The sequence below is a fragment of the Jaculus jaculus genome, chromosome 6, assembly GCF_020740685.1.
Source record: "Jaculus jaculus isolate mJacJac1 chromosome 6, mJacJac1.mat.Y.cur, whole genome shotgun sequence".
NCBI classification, from domain to species: domain Eukaryota; kingdom Metazoa; phylum Chordata; class Mammalia; order Rodentia; family Dipodidae; genus Jaculus; species Jaculus jaculus.
Genome location: NC_059107.1, coordinates 160758704 through 160777827, shown reverse-complemented (window position 1 = coordinate 160777827; position 19124 = coordinate 160758704). Strand labels below are relative to the sequence as shown.

Below are 19124 nucleotides of genomic sequence, written 5' to 3'. Positions count from 1 at the left end.
AACACGATCTTGAAGTTCCTGGGGAAAAGCAAAGTGGTGGAATGGCTGAAACCGTGGTGGAAAAGAAGAATGACGTTGGAGCACTTAAGCCCCCTGATTCTGTAAAGCTTTGGCACTAAAGACTGTGTGGGGCTGGGCATGTGGCTCCCCTGGTGGAGTGTCTGCCTGGTAGAGCGCAAGAGGCTCTGGGTTCGATCCCCCAGCCCCTTATAAGCTGGGTGTGGTGGCACACACCTGTCGTCCTAGCACTCCTGAAGGGAGGAGGATCGGAAGTTTGAGATCATCCCCAGAGACATAGCAAGATAGAGGGCAGCCTTGGGTACATGAGACACTGTCTCAGAAAGTGGGGGGAAAGTATGATGCTGACAAAAAGACAGAGTCATAGATCAGTGGAAGAAAACTGAGAATTTATAAATAAATTCATATAGTTATGATGAACTTTTTTGACAGACCTGATAGGGGAAAGTGTAGCCTTTTTTTTTTTTTTTTTAATCGTGCTGGGCCAGAGAGATGGCTCAGCAGTTAAGGCACTTGCTTACAAAGCCTACTGGCTCAGGTTCAATGCCCCAGCATCCACGTAACACCACATGCATCTGGAGCTCCTTTGCAGTGGTTAGGGCTAGACCCCATCCTTGTGCCATACACAAATATAACTTGGTATAAAAGCTAAAATGCTTAAACTTTTAGAAGAAACCCATTTGTGTAAATCTTTATAATTTTGCATTGAACAAACATTTCTCACATATAGCGTTAAAAGGAGGGAATGACTATAAAAAAAACATTGGATTTTAATAAAATTAAAACTCTCGAGGCTGGAGAAATGGCTCTGCTAATAGGAACGTTTATATGTAAGCACAAGGGCCAGAGACAGCCCAGGTTTGCTCCTCAGCACCCATGAGAAAGAGTCTAGGGCTGGGGAGATGGCTCAGCAATGGAGGCGCTTCCCTGCAAAGCCTAAGGACCCAGGTTTGACTCCCCAGAACCCAGGTAGGCCAGGTGCATGAGGTGGCACATGTGTCTGGAATTCGTTTGCAGTGGCTAGAAGCCCTGGTGCACCCATTCTCTTATAAATAAAAAAAATGAGTGAATGAATAAATAAATCTAGGTATGGCCACACACACTTGTGACCCCTGCCCCATGAAGGAGGTGGGGACTGAAGCAACTCACGCGCTCTCTGGCCAGCCAGCACCCATGAGAGACTCTGTCTCGAGGAAATAAAGCAGAGGAGCCACAGGTGAGAATGCCCAGCATGTCTGGTCTCCACACAAGTGCACCCTGAGACTAATTCGAGGTCAGCCTGGGCTAGACCAAAACCCTACCTTGAAAAACTAAAACCAAACCAAACAAAAACGATTTACTTCAAAAATGGCATGGCTTTTAAACAAATTAATAATGGACCACATGACCCGGCAATTCCACACGTAGGTATCAGCCCAAGAGAAAGAACAGTCGTATGCCCACCGGAAGACCTGGTATAAATGTTCCTGGAGATACTTTCATAGCCCTGACACTGGAACTGGTCCACGTGTGTGCCAGCTTTTGAGCAGAGAACGACATGAGCCATGTCAACTCAATGCAGTGTTAGTCAGGACTGAAGCGAACAAGAGGGGACTGGGGAGGTGGCTCAGACAGTAGGCGAACTTGTTACGCAAGCATAAGGGCCCGAGAGGGCCTCATGCACTCTGAGTTCAAATCCCTGGCACCCTAATCCAGTAAAGGGTGGAGACTCAAGAATCGTTGGGTCCTCCTAGTCAGCTAGTGTGGCCGCGGTAGCTCTGGGTTCAGTGAGAGACTGTGTCTCAAGGGAACCTCACAGGAGAGAGGTAGAGGACGCCTGATGTACATCCTCCTCTGGTGTCTGCATGTAGGGGTGAGCGCGTCTGCATACACTCATTCACCGCACACCACACCACGCCGTACATAGCGGATGCACACGCACACACACACTATAAATCAAAGGAAAGAGGCCGCTGCAGGGAGGACATGAAGGCCACAGAGGAGACAAGGCGGCTTGAACCTACTGACAGGAAGTATGAGAAAAAGGCAGTACCACCGCCACAGGCCATTTTCTCCAGAGAGGGTTGGGGCTGGGCAGGGACCCCAGTGCAAGAGGCTTCCGAGGGGCAATGCCAACATTCCAGTTATCAAGTTAATAAGAAATTACCAGTGATTTTTATCTTGATAAAGGCTGATTCTCATTCCAAAACTAAGCATGCATATGGCTTCCAATTTAATTTCCCTCAGCGACCTATATCTCCTTCTCAGCTCTTGGGCCTCATAGTAATAGTTGGTACTAGTGTATAGCTTTATTGCCTAATAAACGCTTTTGTTTCATTAATATTCACAATGTCTCTCTCTGAGGCGGGCTTCTTCATTTCCCGGCGTTCCAGTAAACAGGATCTCTTCATTTTCATATTTAATTTGCTTATTGACAGTTTTTATTCTGTGGGTACAACTTGCCTCGGAGTATTTTTCATGTTCCCTTTATGCAGCATGCCTGAGATTTTTCTCCCTAAGTAATTGTCCATTTAAGTAATTGATGAGGTCTCTGGGACCCACGACAAGTGTAATTAATGTGCTGAGTAAACTGGCAAGTTGTCATGGGACTGCTGGGCAGTTCTGAGGCGCAGGTGGGGCTGGGGGCCAGAGGACTAGCCACACTTTTCAGGCCCTTGGGGGGGGCCCACCCATGTTCCAGGAAAGGACCCGCGCCACCTCCTGCCTAGGTCCAGATAGGAAACGAAGTGGGAAGTGCGCTTGCGAAGACCCAACACCCTCTCCCTGCCCCCACTGCTCTTGTTACATGTGTATGTCATGGCCATTGACAGGCATTGTCATTTCAAGGCATTGTTTGGCCAAAGCTCGCTCTTTACTGAGACTGAATGTATGTAATGCTTTCTTGTCTTCTTGTGTGTTTTTAAAATTTCCCAATATTATCTCTACTGTCGTGCTCAGGTCCCGGATGGAAAGATGCCTTGGGAAGAACTGCGGCATATTCTCAACTGCATGGTCACCAAGTTAAGTGACTCAGCGTTCAAAGAACTAGTGCAGACACTGGACCCCGAGGGCACCGGCATGGTGAAGATCAGCACCCTTCTGGACATGCTCCCTGACAGCCCCGAGGTAGGTTCTCAGCCAAGCGTCTGGCTTTCTCTTTTATCTGGAAACTTAGGTGTTCCTAGTAAAATGACAGATGCAGGTAAGGGGCTGGGGAGATGGCTCACTGGTTAAAGGTGCTTCTCTGCAAGCCCACTCGCCCAAGTTAGTTCCCCAGCAACCACTTGCAGCCACGTGCAGAGCGGTGCACACACAGTTAAAATGGGCATCTCATCCTAGCCTTTCTGTAAGAACATATGTCTTAAAGCATGGATGAGCTGCCTATTTCTATGATTCTCGCATTTCATCCTTTTCGACTTCACTTTTATAGGATAAGCATTTTCCTATCTGCCCACATCACCAAAATAGTCCCACAAGGCGGCTTTTGGTAGCTGTCTGGGAGCCTTTGCACACGGCCTTGCTGTTGCTGGGGAGGGAAGTACTGTGCTGAGGTTACCTCCAGTGTTTCTGAGCAAGGTCAAGAGAGGCTGTGGGATGGAAAGGCCAGAGTGAGAACCTGTGTAGGTGGCATGGCCTCCACCTCTGAAGGATGAATCAGGTGGCAGATATTGGACCTTTGCCTGGAACCCCATGTCCTTGTCTGCAAAGCAAGATGGATGACAGCCCCACTCTGTAGGGTTGCTATGGAAATCCAGCAGGATATACTTGCAGGACATGTTTAAAATGTGTAGAATCTGTCGGACATGGTGGTGCCTGCCTTTAATCCCAGCACTTGGGAGACAGACGTAGGAGGATTACTGTGAGTTCAAGGCCACCCTGAGACCACATAGTGAATTTCAATTTAGCCTGAGCTAGACCAAGACCTTACCTCAAAAAAAAAAAGTTGTACACACTACTGTGGAAAAAAAGTGAGTGTGAACTAGCCTGGAGAGATGGCTTAGTGGCTAAGGTACTTGCCTACAAAGCCAAAGGCCCCAAGTTGGATTCCCCAGTACCCACGTAAAGCCACATGCACAAAGTGGCACATGTCTCTAGAAGTGCATATACAGTGGCTAGAGGCCTTGGTGTACCCATTCTCTATCTGCCCATGTCTGTCTGTCTGTCTCTCATGCTCTCAAATAAATAAATAAATAGAGCTGAGGGCTAGAGAGAAGCCTCAGCAGTTAGAAGCACTGGCTTGCAAAGCCTGATGGCCCGGGTCTAATTCCCCAATGCCTATACAAACCCAGATGTACAGTGTGACACATGCATCTAGAATTTGTTTTCTGGTAAGTAGGCCCTTCATGCAAGCGCCTTAATCTCCCAGCCCCTCCTTCTCTTAATCTAATAAAAGTCAAATAAAATCCCTAAAAAAAAAAAAAAAAAAAAAAAAAAAAAAAAAAAAGTTGTAGAATCTAAACATCTGTTAAGTTTTAGTCATCATCTTAATATGATTTCCTGAGTGTCCCCTTGCACAAGGAGTGACCATGTCCTAGCCCTCGTCAGTTAGTCCTTCTTAAATCTTTTTTTAAAAATATTTTTACTTATTTATTTGAGAGAGGGGAAAGAGGGAGACAGAGAGAAAGAGAGAGAGAGGGCACACCAGGGCCTCCAGCCACTGCAAACGAACTCCAGATGTATGTGCCCCCTTGTGCATCTGGCTTACATGGGTCCTGGGGAATCAAACCAAGGTCCTTTGACTTTGAAGGCAAGTGCCTTAACTGCTAAGCCATCTCTCCAGCCCAGTCCTTCTTAAATTTTAATTCCAGTGTGAGTCATAGAGCCTTTTCCCACACAGAAATGAATAATTGCAGCTTTTCGACCGCCATGTAGGGCAGAGCTGTGCTAGGTCTGGGAAAGGATGTTTGGGAATTGTGACTCTGGGCATCACAGCAGCCCTGCACATCTTTAAGCTGATCAAACCTAACCACCGACATGGAAACGGTAAGTTTTCCATGCGGCCAGGCACATGATCTTTGCTTAACATTATCAGACCACGTCAGCCATGCTGCAGCCCCTCTGATGGCCTTCAGTGACTTGGGGAACAAAGCAGAACCTCCTCGTGCCCCGCAGCTTCAGGCAAGCTCCCCTCCCAGGCGTCGGGCTCCCGGGGGTCCCCCAGCTCTGCAGCCCTCTTTGCTCCTCCTGCCGTGGCGGCTCCAGCTCCAGAGCTCAGGCCCAGCACCTGCTCAGGGCTCTCTGACAGCTCTGGCCAAGTCAGAGAAGATCTCCAGCTACGCTGTTGGACACCCCTAATACCAGTCATGACCACCAAGTCCCATGTGCACCATGTGTGGCCCTGTCTCCATGGAGGCGTTCCTGTTGTTACTGTCCATGGTGCCCTGGTGCGTGATTGAACTAACGAATGAACTAGAAAAACAAAAAGCACAGGCATGCAAGTAGAAGAGAAAAAGCACCAGTGATTCTAAGAGCTAGAACTATTAAACATGCATGCCCATGCACTTGCTTTTTCCAAAACAGCATGCTTGGGTGTAAATGATAGCTTTTTCAAAAAATATTTAATTTAATTTATTTGAGAGACAGAGAGAGAGAGAGAGAGAGAGAGAGAGAGAGAGAGAGAGAATAGGCATGCCAGGGCCTCTACCCATTGCAAACGAACTCCAGACGCATGTACCACCTTGTATATCTGGCTTACACGATTACCGGGGAATCGAACCTGGGTCCTTAGGCTTCTCTGGCAATCACTTTAACTGCTAAGCCATCTCTCCAGCCCATAAATGATATTTTTTAAAGAGTATGTGGCAGTTTCAGTCAATGTCCCCCATAGACTAATGGATTTTGAATGCTTGGTCCCCAGCTGGTGGCAATTTGAGAAATGGAGCCTCTGCTCTACCATTTCTTTTTTTTGTTCATTTTATTTATTTATTTATTTATTTGAGAGTGACAGAGAGAGACAGAGAGAGAGAGAGAGATTGAGAATGGGCGTGCCAGGGCTTCCAGCCACTGCAAACAAACTCCAGATGCATGCGCCCCCTTGTGCATCTGGCTAACATGGGTCCTGGGGAACCGAGCCTCGAACTGGGGTCCTTAGGCTTCACAGGCAAGTGCTTAACGGCTAAGCCATCTCTCCAGCCCTGCTCTACCATTTCTTATCTGCCATGATAAACCTTCCTCAGCAGGCCATAAGCCAAAATAAACCCTTTCCTCCCATCAGCTGCTTTTGGTTGAGTGTTTTATCCAAGCACCAAGAAGATAACTAGACTAATACACATATATAACATACATTTTGATGAGTTTGGATATGTGCTTTGTGTATTATACCCATTTTTATTTGAAAATAAGATCTTATATAATCAATATTTTTGTCTCATCATTTATTGACACATTACTAATGTTTAACACTGAAATTCTGCTATTTTGTTTTAAAAGATACTAAAGGGACAGGGATATGGCTCAGTTATTAAAGGTGATTGCTTGCATAGCCTGCCAGCCCAGGTTTGATTCTCCAGTACCCAAGTAAAACCAAATGCACAAAGTGGTACATGCATCTGGAGCTCATTTGCTGTGCCAAGAGGCTCTGGTGTGCCCATACTTTCTCCTCTCTCTACTTACAAATAATTTTTTTTTTAATTACAAAAGACTGAAGGAGCTGGAGAGATTTCTTAGTGGTTAGCACTTGTCTTCAAAGCCTAAGGACCCAGGTTCAACTTCCCTGTACCCATATAAAGCCAGATGCACAAAGTGGCATATGCATCTGGAATTTGTTTGCAGTGTCTAGAGGCTCTGGTGCACCCATTGGAGTGCTCTCTCTCCTGTCTGCATCTCTCTGTGCTTGCAAATAATTTTTTTTTTTAAAGAGACTAGCCAGGTGTGGTGGTGCACACCTTTAATCCCAGCACTCGGGAGGCAAAGGTAGGAGGATCACCGTGAGTTTGAGGCCACCCTGAAACTACATAGTGAATTCTAGGTCAGCCTGGACTAGAGTGAGACCCTACCTGGAAAAACCAAAAAAAAAAAAAAGACCTCTATATATAAAAAAAGAGACTAAGTATTGCTGCCATCATAATCTTGGCATTTACTTGTTTTTCCTTTCATAAATTTTGCTACCACTTGAAACCCACTCTTTCGTGTCACCCAGATTGTTACTTCAGTATAAGATTCTAGAAATGGAATTAAAAAATAATATATGAGAGTACGTGCTTAATTTGATTCATTACCTGAATGACTTTGAGTGAGGCATGTGTGTACAGAGTCCAGAACACAGAGGGTACCAGGGAGCCCAGGTGGGGGCGGGGAGGAAGGCTGCTGTCACCCCTGCCCCAGCCACACTCACCAGTACGGCTGTGTCTGCCTACTCTGTAGATCACCCGCTTCTCTCATGCCATCCACAGGTACCCTGAGACTGAGTGCCTTTCAGCAACCGTCTGCCAGTTTATACTGGTGTGGTGCCAGTATCCAGTGCTGGCAGGTCTCTTCCTTTGCCTTTCTGCTGTCCTGACACACAGGAACACCCTCTTCTTGTCCTTTGACACTACACCAGTTAATTTCTAGAGGACATCTTTTCATGCTTATTGTTCAAGGAAAACTAGTGTGATCTGTTCCGTCTCTGCTCCACACAGCACTTGGAGGCTCACTTACCTGCTGACGGTCTCTCCACTATTGGCCAGTCAGTGCAGAGTGAGGATTCACACCCAGGCATCTGCCTGCAATGCTCCTATTGCTGTTAATGAATGGTTTTTCATTGATGTACTTTCTCTCTCACACTTAGGTAAGAAAAGTGTCCCCTCCTACGGACAACAAGACACCTCTGTCGCTGGATTGGGATTCAGTAAGTCACACTTGCATTCTCTTTGTGGGGGCCTGGTTGCCTGCCTGCTCACATCCAAACACTAGGTTACAACTTAGGGCATGTGTTTATTTCTCACATTAGGTGGACAAAATGGTATGTGATGCAATTTCGAGGAATCTTCGAGCTTTCTATACCATGTTGCAGTCATATGACCTTGGAGACACAGGCTCCATCAGTCGAGCTAATTTCAAGAAAGTCATGCATATATTCTGCCCATATTTAAAAAATGAACATTTCATAAAGTAAGTTTTTTTGGTTATAAAATTAATTCATTCCATCTTTTTTATCAAGTCCATTTCTTTGTTAAACCTTTCTCTGTGTATTTTCATAATACTCCTGGGGAATAATAGCAGCACCTACTATTTGTTGAGCCCTAAGTAGGCACTGGACTAAGTTCACCACTGCCTTGTCAGGAGGCTACATGGAGAAGCTGAGCCCCTGTGCCAAGGCAGTGGGATGGGGGACAGTTTCCATTTGGGTCTCTAGGACGCCCCAGTGCTCTCATAGCTTGGGTCAAGCAAAACTCTTCCTTTACTTTTTTTTAAATTTTATTTTATTTTATTTTTTATCTTTTCACAATTTTTATTAACATTTTCCATGATTATAAAAAAATCCCATAGTATGCCCTCCGTACCCCCCTGCACTTTCCCCTTTGAAATTCCATTCTCCATCATATTACCTCCCCATCTCAATCATTCTACTTACATTTATACAATACCAACTTATTAAGTACCCTCCTCCCTTCCTTTCTCTTCCCTTTATATCTCCTTTTTAACTTACTGGCCTCTGCTACTAAGTATTTTCCTTCTCACGCAGAAGCCCAATCATCTGTAGCTAGGATCCACATATGAGGGAGAACATGTGGCGCTTGGCTTTCTGGGCCTGGGTTACCTCACTTAGTATAATCCTTTCCAGGTCCATCCATTTTTCTGCAAATTTCATAACTTCATTTTTCTTTACCACTAAGTAGAACTCCATTGTATAAATGTGCCACATCGTCATTATCCACTCATCAGTTGAAGGACATCTAGGCTGGTTCCATTTCCCAGCTATTATAAACTGAGCAGCAATAAACATGGTTGAGCACGTACTTCTAAGGAAATGAGATGAGTCCTTCGGATATATGCCTAGGAGTGCTATAGCTGGGTCATATGGTAGATCAATCTTTGGCTGTTTTAGGAACCTCCACACTGATTTCCACAATGGCTGGACCAGATTGCATTCCCACCAGCAGTGTAGAAGGATTCCTCTTTTTCCACATCCCTGCCAACATTTATGATCATTTGTTTTCATGATGGTGGCCAATCTGACAGGAGTGAGATGGAATCTCAATGTAGTTTTAATCTACATTTCCCTGATGACTAGGGACATAGAACAATTTTTTAGATGCTTATATGCCATTTGTATTTCTTCCTTTGAGAATGTTCTATTTAGCTCCATAGCCCATTTTTTGATTAGCTTATTTGATTCTTCCTTTACTTTTTAGTGATATCTTGTGTAGCTTTTGCTGTCCACAAGGCACCCGAGTGCCTGCTGGGTTTAGATGGTCCTTCTGTCTAGCTGCTCTGGTTGAGCATGCCAAGTTCTGGTTTCCAGGGAACTCTCAAGACTGGAATATGGAATTAAAACATGAAACCTTGGTTATAACAATGCAAATGAAACGACTCTTGGCTTTATAGAGGCAGACCACTCATGGTTTAGTCATGGAAAACTAGGTATTTCATCTCTGGGCTGAGCAATCGGACAAGTGGGCCAGCCTCAGATGGTGGTCAGCTCAGGGTCAAAGTAACAATGTGATAGTTTTCAATGAGGTGACAGAAATTACAGCAGGTGCAATCAAAGAGCTTAGAAGCCCCAGACAGAAACCAAGCCAATCTCCTAATCGTCACAAAGCGATGGCTACAAGTACCACCAGAGCTGAGTCTCCCTTGTCATAAGCATCTTCTGCCGCTGCTGCTGGCATACTATGAGGAGCATGCCAGCCAGCCCAGAGCTGCCATGGCCCTCTCGGCCTTCCCAGAATGCCTCTGTGATGGTCGTTCACCGTCTGTGTGTTTGATGAGGTCGCGGAAGCTCAGATAAGTAAAGACATACCCACAGTGTTGGCATTCTCAACACTTTGTTCGCATGGCCATTTTGTGCTCTGAGAAAATCCCTGAACACCTGTTTTGGTCACTTGAAGCAGACCATCATCACTGTTATCTGAGAAATTAAAACACATTCAAAAGGAATAATTGTAGACCACAAGCATACTTGGTGTGTTTTCACACAAGCTCGGGGTAAAATAATGATTTGCTGGATGTCACTGATGCCGCAGAAATGACAGCACATGGGACCGAAGAGCCAGATGTAGAAATGGCATCTCTGAACACCCTCCGACTTCCCATCCTTCCCTTCACCTTCAACCAAAACATGTGAGCAGGCGTGGACCACATAACACATGTTCCTGGGGTCCAAGCAAAGACACAGCTCCTATGTGCACACGTGACCTCTGGCGCTCTGCTGGACACACGTGTGAGAAGCTGTGCAGAAAACACAAGCAGCAGCTTGGTAGCCACATCCTGGAAGTGTCCCCAGATCACGGCCGGGAGCTCCTGCCTTTCAGCTCACGGTACTGCCAGCGCAGAGCTGTGCCCAGCCCAGAGGCCGGCTCCAGGCCCCCGGTCCATCACCACTGTGCTTCACAGCCTGGTGACTAGTAACGAATTCATCTTTCTCCTTGGACCTCATCAAACTTGCTACAAAGAATGTGTACAACTTTTATGATTGGAAAAATAGTAAACAAAATATTGAAAATCTGTCCTGGAGCTTGGGGTAACCAGTGACAGAGTTCTTGCCCACCTGAACTTGATTCCTGGCATAGGGAGAGAGAAGAGGGAGAGAGGTAGAAAGAGGAAAAGCAAGTCTTACCATCTCATCATACATTTTAATGAAAGTTACATAGGATAAAATTCCAGCGTAAGTGCTTAAGTAATTTTATACCAGATTTATAATTTTAGAATTCTCTTGTGAGTGTATTTATTGTGGTATACCTCTTAGGTAACAGGCTCCACGCATTTAAATTTGATGAAGTCTATCATGTATCTACAGCCATGAAACTATCACATAAGATCAGATATTCCCATCACCCCAAACTTCCTTGTGCCCTTTTGCAATTCACTGTGATCTCCCCTCCCCCACAAGCACTAATTGTTCTCTGCCAAATAACCTGTGGGTAATTTTGCATTTTCTAGAACTTTGTGTAATGGAGAGAATAGAGGTGTTCTCTTCTTTGTCTAAGTCTGATTCAGTAGCTGTAATGACTGACTCACCCATGTAGGTACATATGCCACAGGCCGGTCCTCTTTGAGGCTCAGTGGTACTCCACTGTGTAGCTTTACCAGTTTTTGCCTCCACCAGTTACTAGATATAAGGTTTGTTTCCAGTATTTGATTGTTAACAAATGAAACTTTATAGTCACAACTCTCTGTATAAACATTTTTATTCCTCTCAGGTAGATGCCTGGGCCAGAATGGCTAGTGTCTCTGGTAACTGTACATATCGTGGCTGAACTGTCTTCCAAAGTGGTTGTACCTTATGCACTCTCACACGTGGAGGATGACGTTCTGGCTACACATTCTCATCAGCACTTGGGGGACGTCGTTTTACTTTTGGCCTCTCTAACGGGTGTGCTGTGATGTTTTTTTCAAATTTAGACTCTTCAGTAAGTTTTATGATTCGGTTTCCGGAAGAGTCCTTTATAAGAAGCTCTTGGCATGTTTGGGAAGCAGTAGCTCAGCAGCTGTGTCTCCACTGCTTGGGTCACAGGATCAGCTTAGTGGACAGTTTCAAAAAGAGGGACAAGACCAGCCAAGCCTTCCTGAAAGGTAAACACAAACAGCGGGAAAGACACTGCACCAAAAAGCCTGGGCGCTTGGTGTACCTGCCCACAAGCTCAGTCATGAGTAGCTTTTTTATTTCAATAAGAGAGGAGGGGTGCTGCACGCCTTTAATCCCAGCACTCGGGAAGCTGAGGGAGGGAAGACCTGTGTGAGTTTCAGGCCAGCCTGAGACTACATAGTGAATTCCAGGTCAGCCTGGCTTTGATCAAAACCCTACTTCAAAAAAAAAAAAAAATAGAGAAAAGACACACAGGGCATGCAGTGCCTAGCATGGGGGAAAAGGTCTGAGAGCAAGCTCAGGTGGCAGGAACCACTGCATCGGCCTGCTAACTTTAGAGATGGGAGTGCTGTGGTGTGAGAGGCCAGGGACTTGCCAAGGTCAGTCTTGAACTTAGAGGTTGGCAGGAATGGAGGGCTCACCTCCTGTTCAACCTGGCTGTACCTGCACTCACATCTATGCTTTTCCAGAAACTCCATATTTATTGCAAAACACACTCATCAAGCCAGTTGACATTTTGTAATATGGATAGTGGAATTATTTAAATGATTGGCAAATGGAATTGTGATAATAAAAAACACTCAGTAAACCTATAAAAGAATTGCTCTGGTGAATATTATGATCCCTCTTCTTTATGAAAAAAATGCAAGTTTAGCCTAATGAAAAGATATTATTTTAACTGGCTTGTTCATAGCGTAGCATAAATCCACAGGAAAGGTTAAAATCTTGCAGACTCTACTTGCCATATCTTTTTTTTTTTTTTTTTTTTTGAGTCCTTAAGCACTGGGCGGTGGGAGTTGCCTAGTGATCTCCTAAGCATATAATGATTTGCTAATGAAATTTGCATAGCTGGCTCTTCCATATGAGCCACTTCATAAGTGGACAGAAAGACGGTATTTTAAGAGAAAGGTTAAATATTTGGTGATAAGATATGTCTGCTTCTTAAAGCCAGTGAAAGAAGTAAAGATGACCAAGCACTGTGTAAAGAGTAGGCTGTTGCGGAGCTCTCATAAGGGACAGAAGTGGAGAGAGGAATAGATGCCCTTTCTCCATGGCCAGCTGATGTCTGTTCTGTTCTTCCCTAAAGGGGCCAGGAGCAAAGTGTCATCCTGCAAACCTGGTTCTCACTCTCAGGGCACCCCACAGTGATGTTCTGTAAATCAAGTTGACCTCACAGATTAATATGGAGTGCTCCAGTACTCCCCAGATCGAGTTAAATCGAGTGGCTGATCTATTTAACTTGAAGATTCCTGATGGGACCTGCCTTTAAATCTTCTCAATTTATAAAAATGTCTTTTTTAGGGGGAGGGGCTGAGGTAAAAAAAAAAGAGAGAGTGGGTAAAGTGTTTGCTACATAAGCGTGAGGACTTGAGCTGAGACCCCCAGCATCCACGTAAGAGCTGGGCATGGTGCATGTGCCAGGAATTGCAGGCAGGATGGGGCATTCCCAGCATAAGCTGCTAGCTCGTCTAGCAGAATCAGAGAGCTTCAGGTTCAGTGAGAGACTGTGTCAAAAAACAAGGCAGAGCTGGAGAGATGGCTAGTGGTTAAGGTGCTTGTCTGCAAAGCCTAAGGACTCATGTTCTACTCTCGAGATCCCCCATAAGCCAGATGCACAAAGGTGAGGTAAGCTCAAGGTCACACATGCCCACAAGGTGGCACAAGCTTCTGGAGTTCAATTTCAGTGGCTGAGGCCCTGGCATGCCAATTCTCTCTCCCTAAAATAATAAAAATAAAATAATAAGGAGAAAAACAAACGTCCAACATAAACCTCTGACTCCCCTCCCACACATGTGCACCCATACATGTACAGACATGCATGCATGCCACACACAAAACCTAACATTTTCAACCATGGCATCTAGTCCCGCACCCAGCTTCTAGTACAATCACAGGTGCCTCCTCTCCCATGCCTGCCTTTCCCCACGCACAGGCCAGCAGGACCTTGTCCTTGGGCTCCGTGCTGCTGGCCACCAGCGCTGGCTCTGGGACTGTGAAGCCTGCTAAGTGCGTGAACCCACCCTCCGCTCTCTCAGCACCCATCTGCTCTCTTGGGACCCTGGTGATGAACCTGCTGTCGTGGCATGCACAGAGAGTGTTCTTTGGTATCATCTGGTACCTGCTTGTCATTCCAGAACCCCACCTGTCAGGAACACACCCACAAGGACCAAGAACATGACCAAAGAAGAGGTCATTGAAAAGCTCAAGGTCCGTATCCAGCAGCAGGACCCAGTGTTCAGAAGGCACTTTCTCAGCGTCAGCCAGACGCCTGATGGGAAGGTCAGCATGCAGGACTTCCGGAAGGTAGGAGGACTCTTCCTGCCCACACCCTCTTGTTCTGTTCTACTAGTACACACCTATGTTTCTCTTGCTCTTTTCACTTTATTTTGTGGTGGGGAAAGGGACTGGCGGGTGGTGAAGGACTTCACCCTTTAGACCATGCACTAGAAAGGAAGGTTTGTTGATTGCCCTGCGAGGGGCAGCAGGCTGGGCAGTCCCGGCTGGGCATGTTGCCCGACTTCTGCCAGCATTCTTGGAGGAGAGTCAAGGCAGGCAAGGCGTATTCCAGGTTAAAGCAGCTCCATTTCTAGCATCATTCGACAATTTCAAAGGATTCTCTGGGCCAAAAATCATTTTTGGCAAAGTTCTTCCAAGAGTAGCTCCAATCTGGGCGTGACTTGGTTTTGATATTTAAGCCCATATGTGAACGCCAAGCCTTACTTGGAGCACCGTTGGTCTACCCACCGTGTGCCTGGCACTGCAGGTCTGGGCCCAAGTGCGGTGGAAGAACAAAGCTTCCCAGGACCTTGCGCGACAGTGGAGAGTCCGCACAATGCTGTAATTTATTCCTTTAGAAATTGAAGAAACAGAAAAGCTGCTATGGCCCCTGACAAGGCAGAGCGTTGGTTCCTGTGAGCTTATGGGAGCTGGTAGTCTCTGCCAGAGAGAGCTCTGCCTGAAGGGCTCTACTCAGACTTCTCAGGCATTAGTTGAAATGATTGCTTAAAATTCCTACAACAATCCCTCCAGCTAACTCAGCTTTGGCCATTGTTAAGGATTTCATCCTGTTAGTATGTCCAAGTGTCCTTCTGTGTGAACAGATTTAGCAGGTAATGACACGTAGCTCCAAGTGAAGCGTGATCATGAGAGCCTGCTACGTACCTGCCATCAGCCTGGGCCAGGCTCTGTAACAGCTGCTGCCGAGCCTCACCTCGTGGGGACAGGCTGTGAGCAGAGCAGGACCCGAGGCTCCCAGGTGGGGGCGCTGCGGAGACCTTCGACATCTCTCCTCTTCCCCAAACAAAACAAAACGATGCCACAGGTCTGTAGTAAGCACAGCAGTTATGGGAGTGGGATTTGGGGATAGGTAGTTAAGCAATGCTCAGAAATCAGGCATAAGAGAGAGGAAAGATTCAAATGACTCCAGATTCTCAGTTTGGGGACATGGTGGCTAATGGTGGTCATTACTGAGGACTTCAGTGAGAGCAGCCTCAGGGGAGGGAAGGCAGCTATGAGAACAAGCCGCAGGGGGGTTTTCCTGGGTGTTGTTTGTGTAAATGAGTGTGGGCACACGTATGCCACAGGCATGTGTGGAGGTCCGTGGACAACCTCGATGGCTTCCTCACCTTCTGCCTTGTTGTCTCTTCTTTGTGGCTCTCTGCTTCGAAGGCTGGCTGGCCTGCGAGCTTCTGGGGACTCTGCTGTCCCCCATCTTGGCATGGGAAGGTTGGGATTCCAGCTGCCCACTTCAGTGTCTGTCTTTTTATTTATTTATTTATTTATTTATGTTTATTTTTATTTATTTATTTGAGAGTGACAGACAGAGAGAGAAAGAGTCAGATAAAGACAGAGAGAGGCACACCAGGGCCTCCAGCCACTGCAAATGAACTCCAGACACGTGCGCCCCCTTGTGCATCTGGCTAACGTGGGTCCTGGGGAATTGAGCCTTGAACTGGGATCCTCAGGCTTCGCTGGCAAGTGCTTAACCACCAAGCCATCTCCCCAGCCCATTGTCTGCCTTTTTATGTGGGTTCTGGATGTCTGCGTCCAGACCTTTGTGTTTGCTCAGTGAGCACTACCCACTGGGCAGTCTCCCCAGCCCACGCTGCAGTGGCTGAGAGGCCACCAGGGGCCAGTCACCTGACTCACCGTCCTCATCCCAGTCACCTGACTCACCATCCTCATCCCAGTCACCTGACTCACCGTCCTCATCCCATTCCTGGACCAGCTGTGAGCCCTAACATCTCCCAGCCCTGCGGACATCACCCAGCCAGGTTCCCCATGAGGAAGGAGGTACTGGTCCACCCATGACCTTTCAGAGAGGGAAGTGACTGTCCTGACGCCACACTGCCAGCCTAGGGCCGCTGTCTGCCTGGCTCCTTGCTCTCACCTGGGCACTGCTCAAGCGCAGCGTCTCCAGTCTTCTGGCTGGCTCCTTGTCGCTGACAGGTCAGGGGCTCCCCAGTGCACTGCCCAGACACGACACCCCTGACCTCCAGCCTCACCTGCCTGCCCGACCTCCTTACAGGGCCACTGGAGAGACTTTGGGGATCTCAGAACAGCTCCCCTCTAGCATTCTGAGTGTTCTCGGGCAGGAGCCAAGGACCGCCTTTGTTCTAATTGCTAGAATCATGGAGGCTGTAATGAGTCCCTTTCTCTAACACCTGCTTCCAGTTCATCACTGAACTCTATTGGCTTCCCTCAAGATTGGCCAGAACATGATAGCCTGCCTCACCTAACTGCACACACCCCTATAGCATCCCTCCACTGGGGTTATGGCCACTGCATCATGAACCCCGTCTGCGCCCTGGCCCCACAACAGTATATTCTGAGAGCAGCCCCAGAATAACCCTTCAACAAGAACCCTCCTGCCTAGAGCCCACCGTGGCTCCTTTCTCACCTAGATGCAGCCCAGCCTCCTAGCTCAGCCAGCAAGCCCCGGAGCGATTGCCCCAGTTCTCCCTGTTCTTCACACCCCAACACCAGCCTATCCCTAACATAGCAGGCTGGCACCTGCCTGGCACACAACTTCGCTTTGGCACAGCTTTCCTTACCGTCAGGTCCTTCTTCCACTGTGCCCCTGCATGCCCATAGCAAATACAGTCTATCTGCCTGGCTGGCTCCCTACACCTCCTCCCCAGCTCGTGTCCCCTACTGCCCTGCGTGCTGTGCTCTGTATGGTTTCTGGTGGACATGTGATTCAGAAGAGCACACTTGGGGTTTGAAGGTAAATTCTAACACCTGGGCACTTAGACTCCTCATGTGAGAGGCCATATCTCCTGCTTGCTCACTGCTTCTGTTCTGGACAGTGTGAGTTCGATGGTATAGTGACTTTGGATTCTGTTCTCTTTCTCTAATGAGTATTGTTTATTTTTGTCACTTTTGTTTATTGAGGAGGCAATAAACTTGGCTGTACTCAAACTGAAAAAAGCCTAACTTTTCAGACTTTTAGAGTGCAGTGTAAATTTCATTTCAGTTCTAGGCTACCTGCCATTTGCCCTGCCCATGGTTGATTTGGGGACAGCCAGAAACATAGGGAGAATTCTGAATAGCCATGGGATTTTGAGTGGATCTGGAAAAGAGAGACAATAACTGACATCCTGGGGGCAGGGGGACAAAATCAAGCCAAGTCAACTTGGAATTTTGTGTCAGTCCAAAGCCACTTAAAAAAATTATTTAGCCAGGCATGGTGGTGCATGCCTTTAATCCCAGCACTTGGGAGGCAGAGGTAGGAGGATTGCTGTGAGTTTGAGGCCGCCCTGAGACTACATAGTGAATTCCAGGTCAGCCTGAGCCCGATTGAGACCCTACCTCGAAAAACCAAAAAAAAACCCAAAAAACAAAAATTATTTATTTGCAAGGCAAGAGAGAGAATGAATGGGCATGCAAGGGCCTCCAGCCACTGCAAACTAACTCCAGATGCATGTATCACTTTATATATCTGGCTTTTCATGGGTACTGGGGAATTGAACTCAAGTCATTAGGCTTTGCAGTCAAGTGCGTTAACCACTAGCCATCTCTTCAGCCCCCAAAGTTACTTCTAAGAATAAAGAAAATGGCTGAGGAGATGGCACAGTCAGCAAAGTATTTGCCTCATAAGCTTGAAGACCTAAGTTTGATCCCCAGAATGAAAAAAAAATCTGGGTATAGTGGTACATGTTTATAATCCCAGTGTGGGAGAGGCAGGGACAGGTGGATCCCCGGGGCCCAGTGGCCAGCCATTCTAGCCAAACTCGTCTTTAAAAAAGGATGGGGGCTAGAGAAATGGCTTAGTGGTTAAGGTACTTGCCTGCAAAGCCAAAGGACCTAGGCTCGATCCCCCCGGACCTATGTAAGCCAGATGCACAAGGGGGTGCACACATCTGGAGTTCATTTGCAGCTGCTGGAGGCCCTGGCTCACCCATTCTTTCTCCCTGCCTATTTCTCTCTCTCAAATAAATAAAGATAAAACAAGAATAGATAGCATTCCTGAGGAGCAACACGTGAGGTTGTCTTCTGACCTCCACATGCGTGCACACACACATCAGGCACAGACAAGACCCACAATCCCTCATGGCACACCTTCAGAGCCATCAATGCCAGAGGAAGTTCTTTGGCTTGCACAGACTCAGATGTTCATGAAGGGAAAAAGGAACACTAAAAATGGCAAGTCTCTGATTACGTAGGAAAGGCCGCTCTTTCTTAATGGAGAAGAATGCATAGGAGTCCTCAGAGTCACAGCTTTGTCTTACGGCCTTCATCACACGTGGCCACAGAACACCGATACCAGTTTGGTGGGAAGGACTTTTCTGTCAAGTGGTACAAGATTAACACTAAATGAACTGTGCAGTGCTGGAGAATCCCAGAGAAACTACAAAGCCATGATACCAAGAGGCCCAGCAAACCTATCACATGTAGATGTAGAAATGTGACAGTTCTGTCCCAAGCTCCCAAGTCACTTTGTGGTCAGTGGACTTGGAAAAGCTTGGGTCCTCTCAGCTGTGTGTGTGTGTGTGTGTGTGTGTACATGTACCATGACATGCATGTGGAAGTCTGGGGGTAACCTCAGATGTCAGTCTTCACCTTTCACCTTATTTGAGGTAGGGTCTCTTGTGAACTTTTACCCACTGAACAGGAGATGGTTCTGCCATTCTGGGTACATTTTTCAACAAAAGTCCAGCACCAATTCCTTGAGATGTCAGGTCCCAAAGAAGACTCAGCCTTCCATTGAAGTCATGCCTCAGAGATGACAGAAGTGACTATTTGGTGCATCGTGAAAGGCAGACTGGTTCATTAGTTTTTGAGACACTTTCAGGGGAATGCCTCCCAGCAAAGACCCAGCGGCAGGATTGGAATGGATAAACTGTTTTCAATCTGTTCATGGTTGTGGTTGATCATGTTTTACTGTGAGTTGCGTACA

At 46.9% G+C, this 19124-nt stretch overlaps 1 protein-coding gene across 12 annotated transcripts in view; it reads left to right on the top strand.

The window, feature by feature from the left end:
* Positions 1-19124, top strand: part of Efcab6 (EF-hand calcium binding domain 6) — a 224086-nt gene that overhangs the window by 115610 nt on the left and 89352 nt on the right. For 11 of the 12 annotated variants that reach the window (XM_045151826.1, XM_045151827.1, XM_045151824.1 and 8 more), the window contains 5 exons: positions 2956-3123; positions 7766-7825; positions 7928-8088; positions 11542-11712; positions 13861-14029. In XM_045151826.1, coding sequence (XP_045007761.1) covers positions 2956-3123; positions 7766-7825; positions 7928-8088; positions 11542-11712; positions 13861-14029 — 729 coding nt within the window. Of the gene's footprint in view, positions 1-2955; positions 3124-7765; positions 7826-7927; positions 8089-11541; positions 11713-13860; positions 14030-19124 lie in introns of those variants that run through there. The other variant, XM_045151835.1, reaches the window with a different exon arrangement.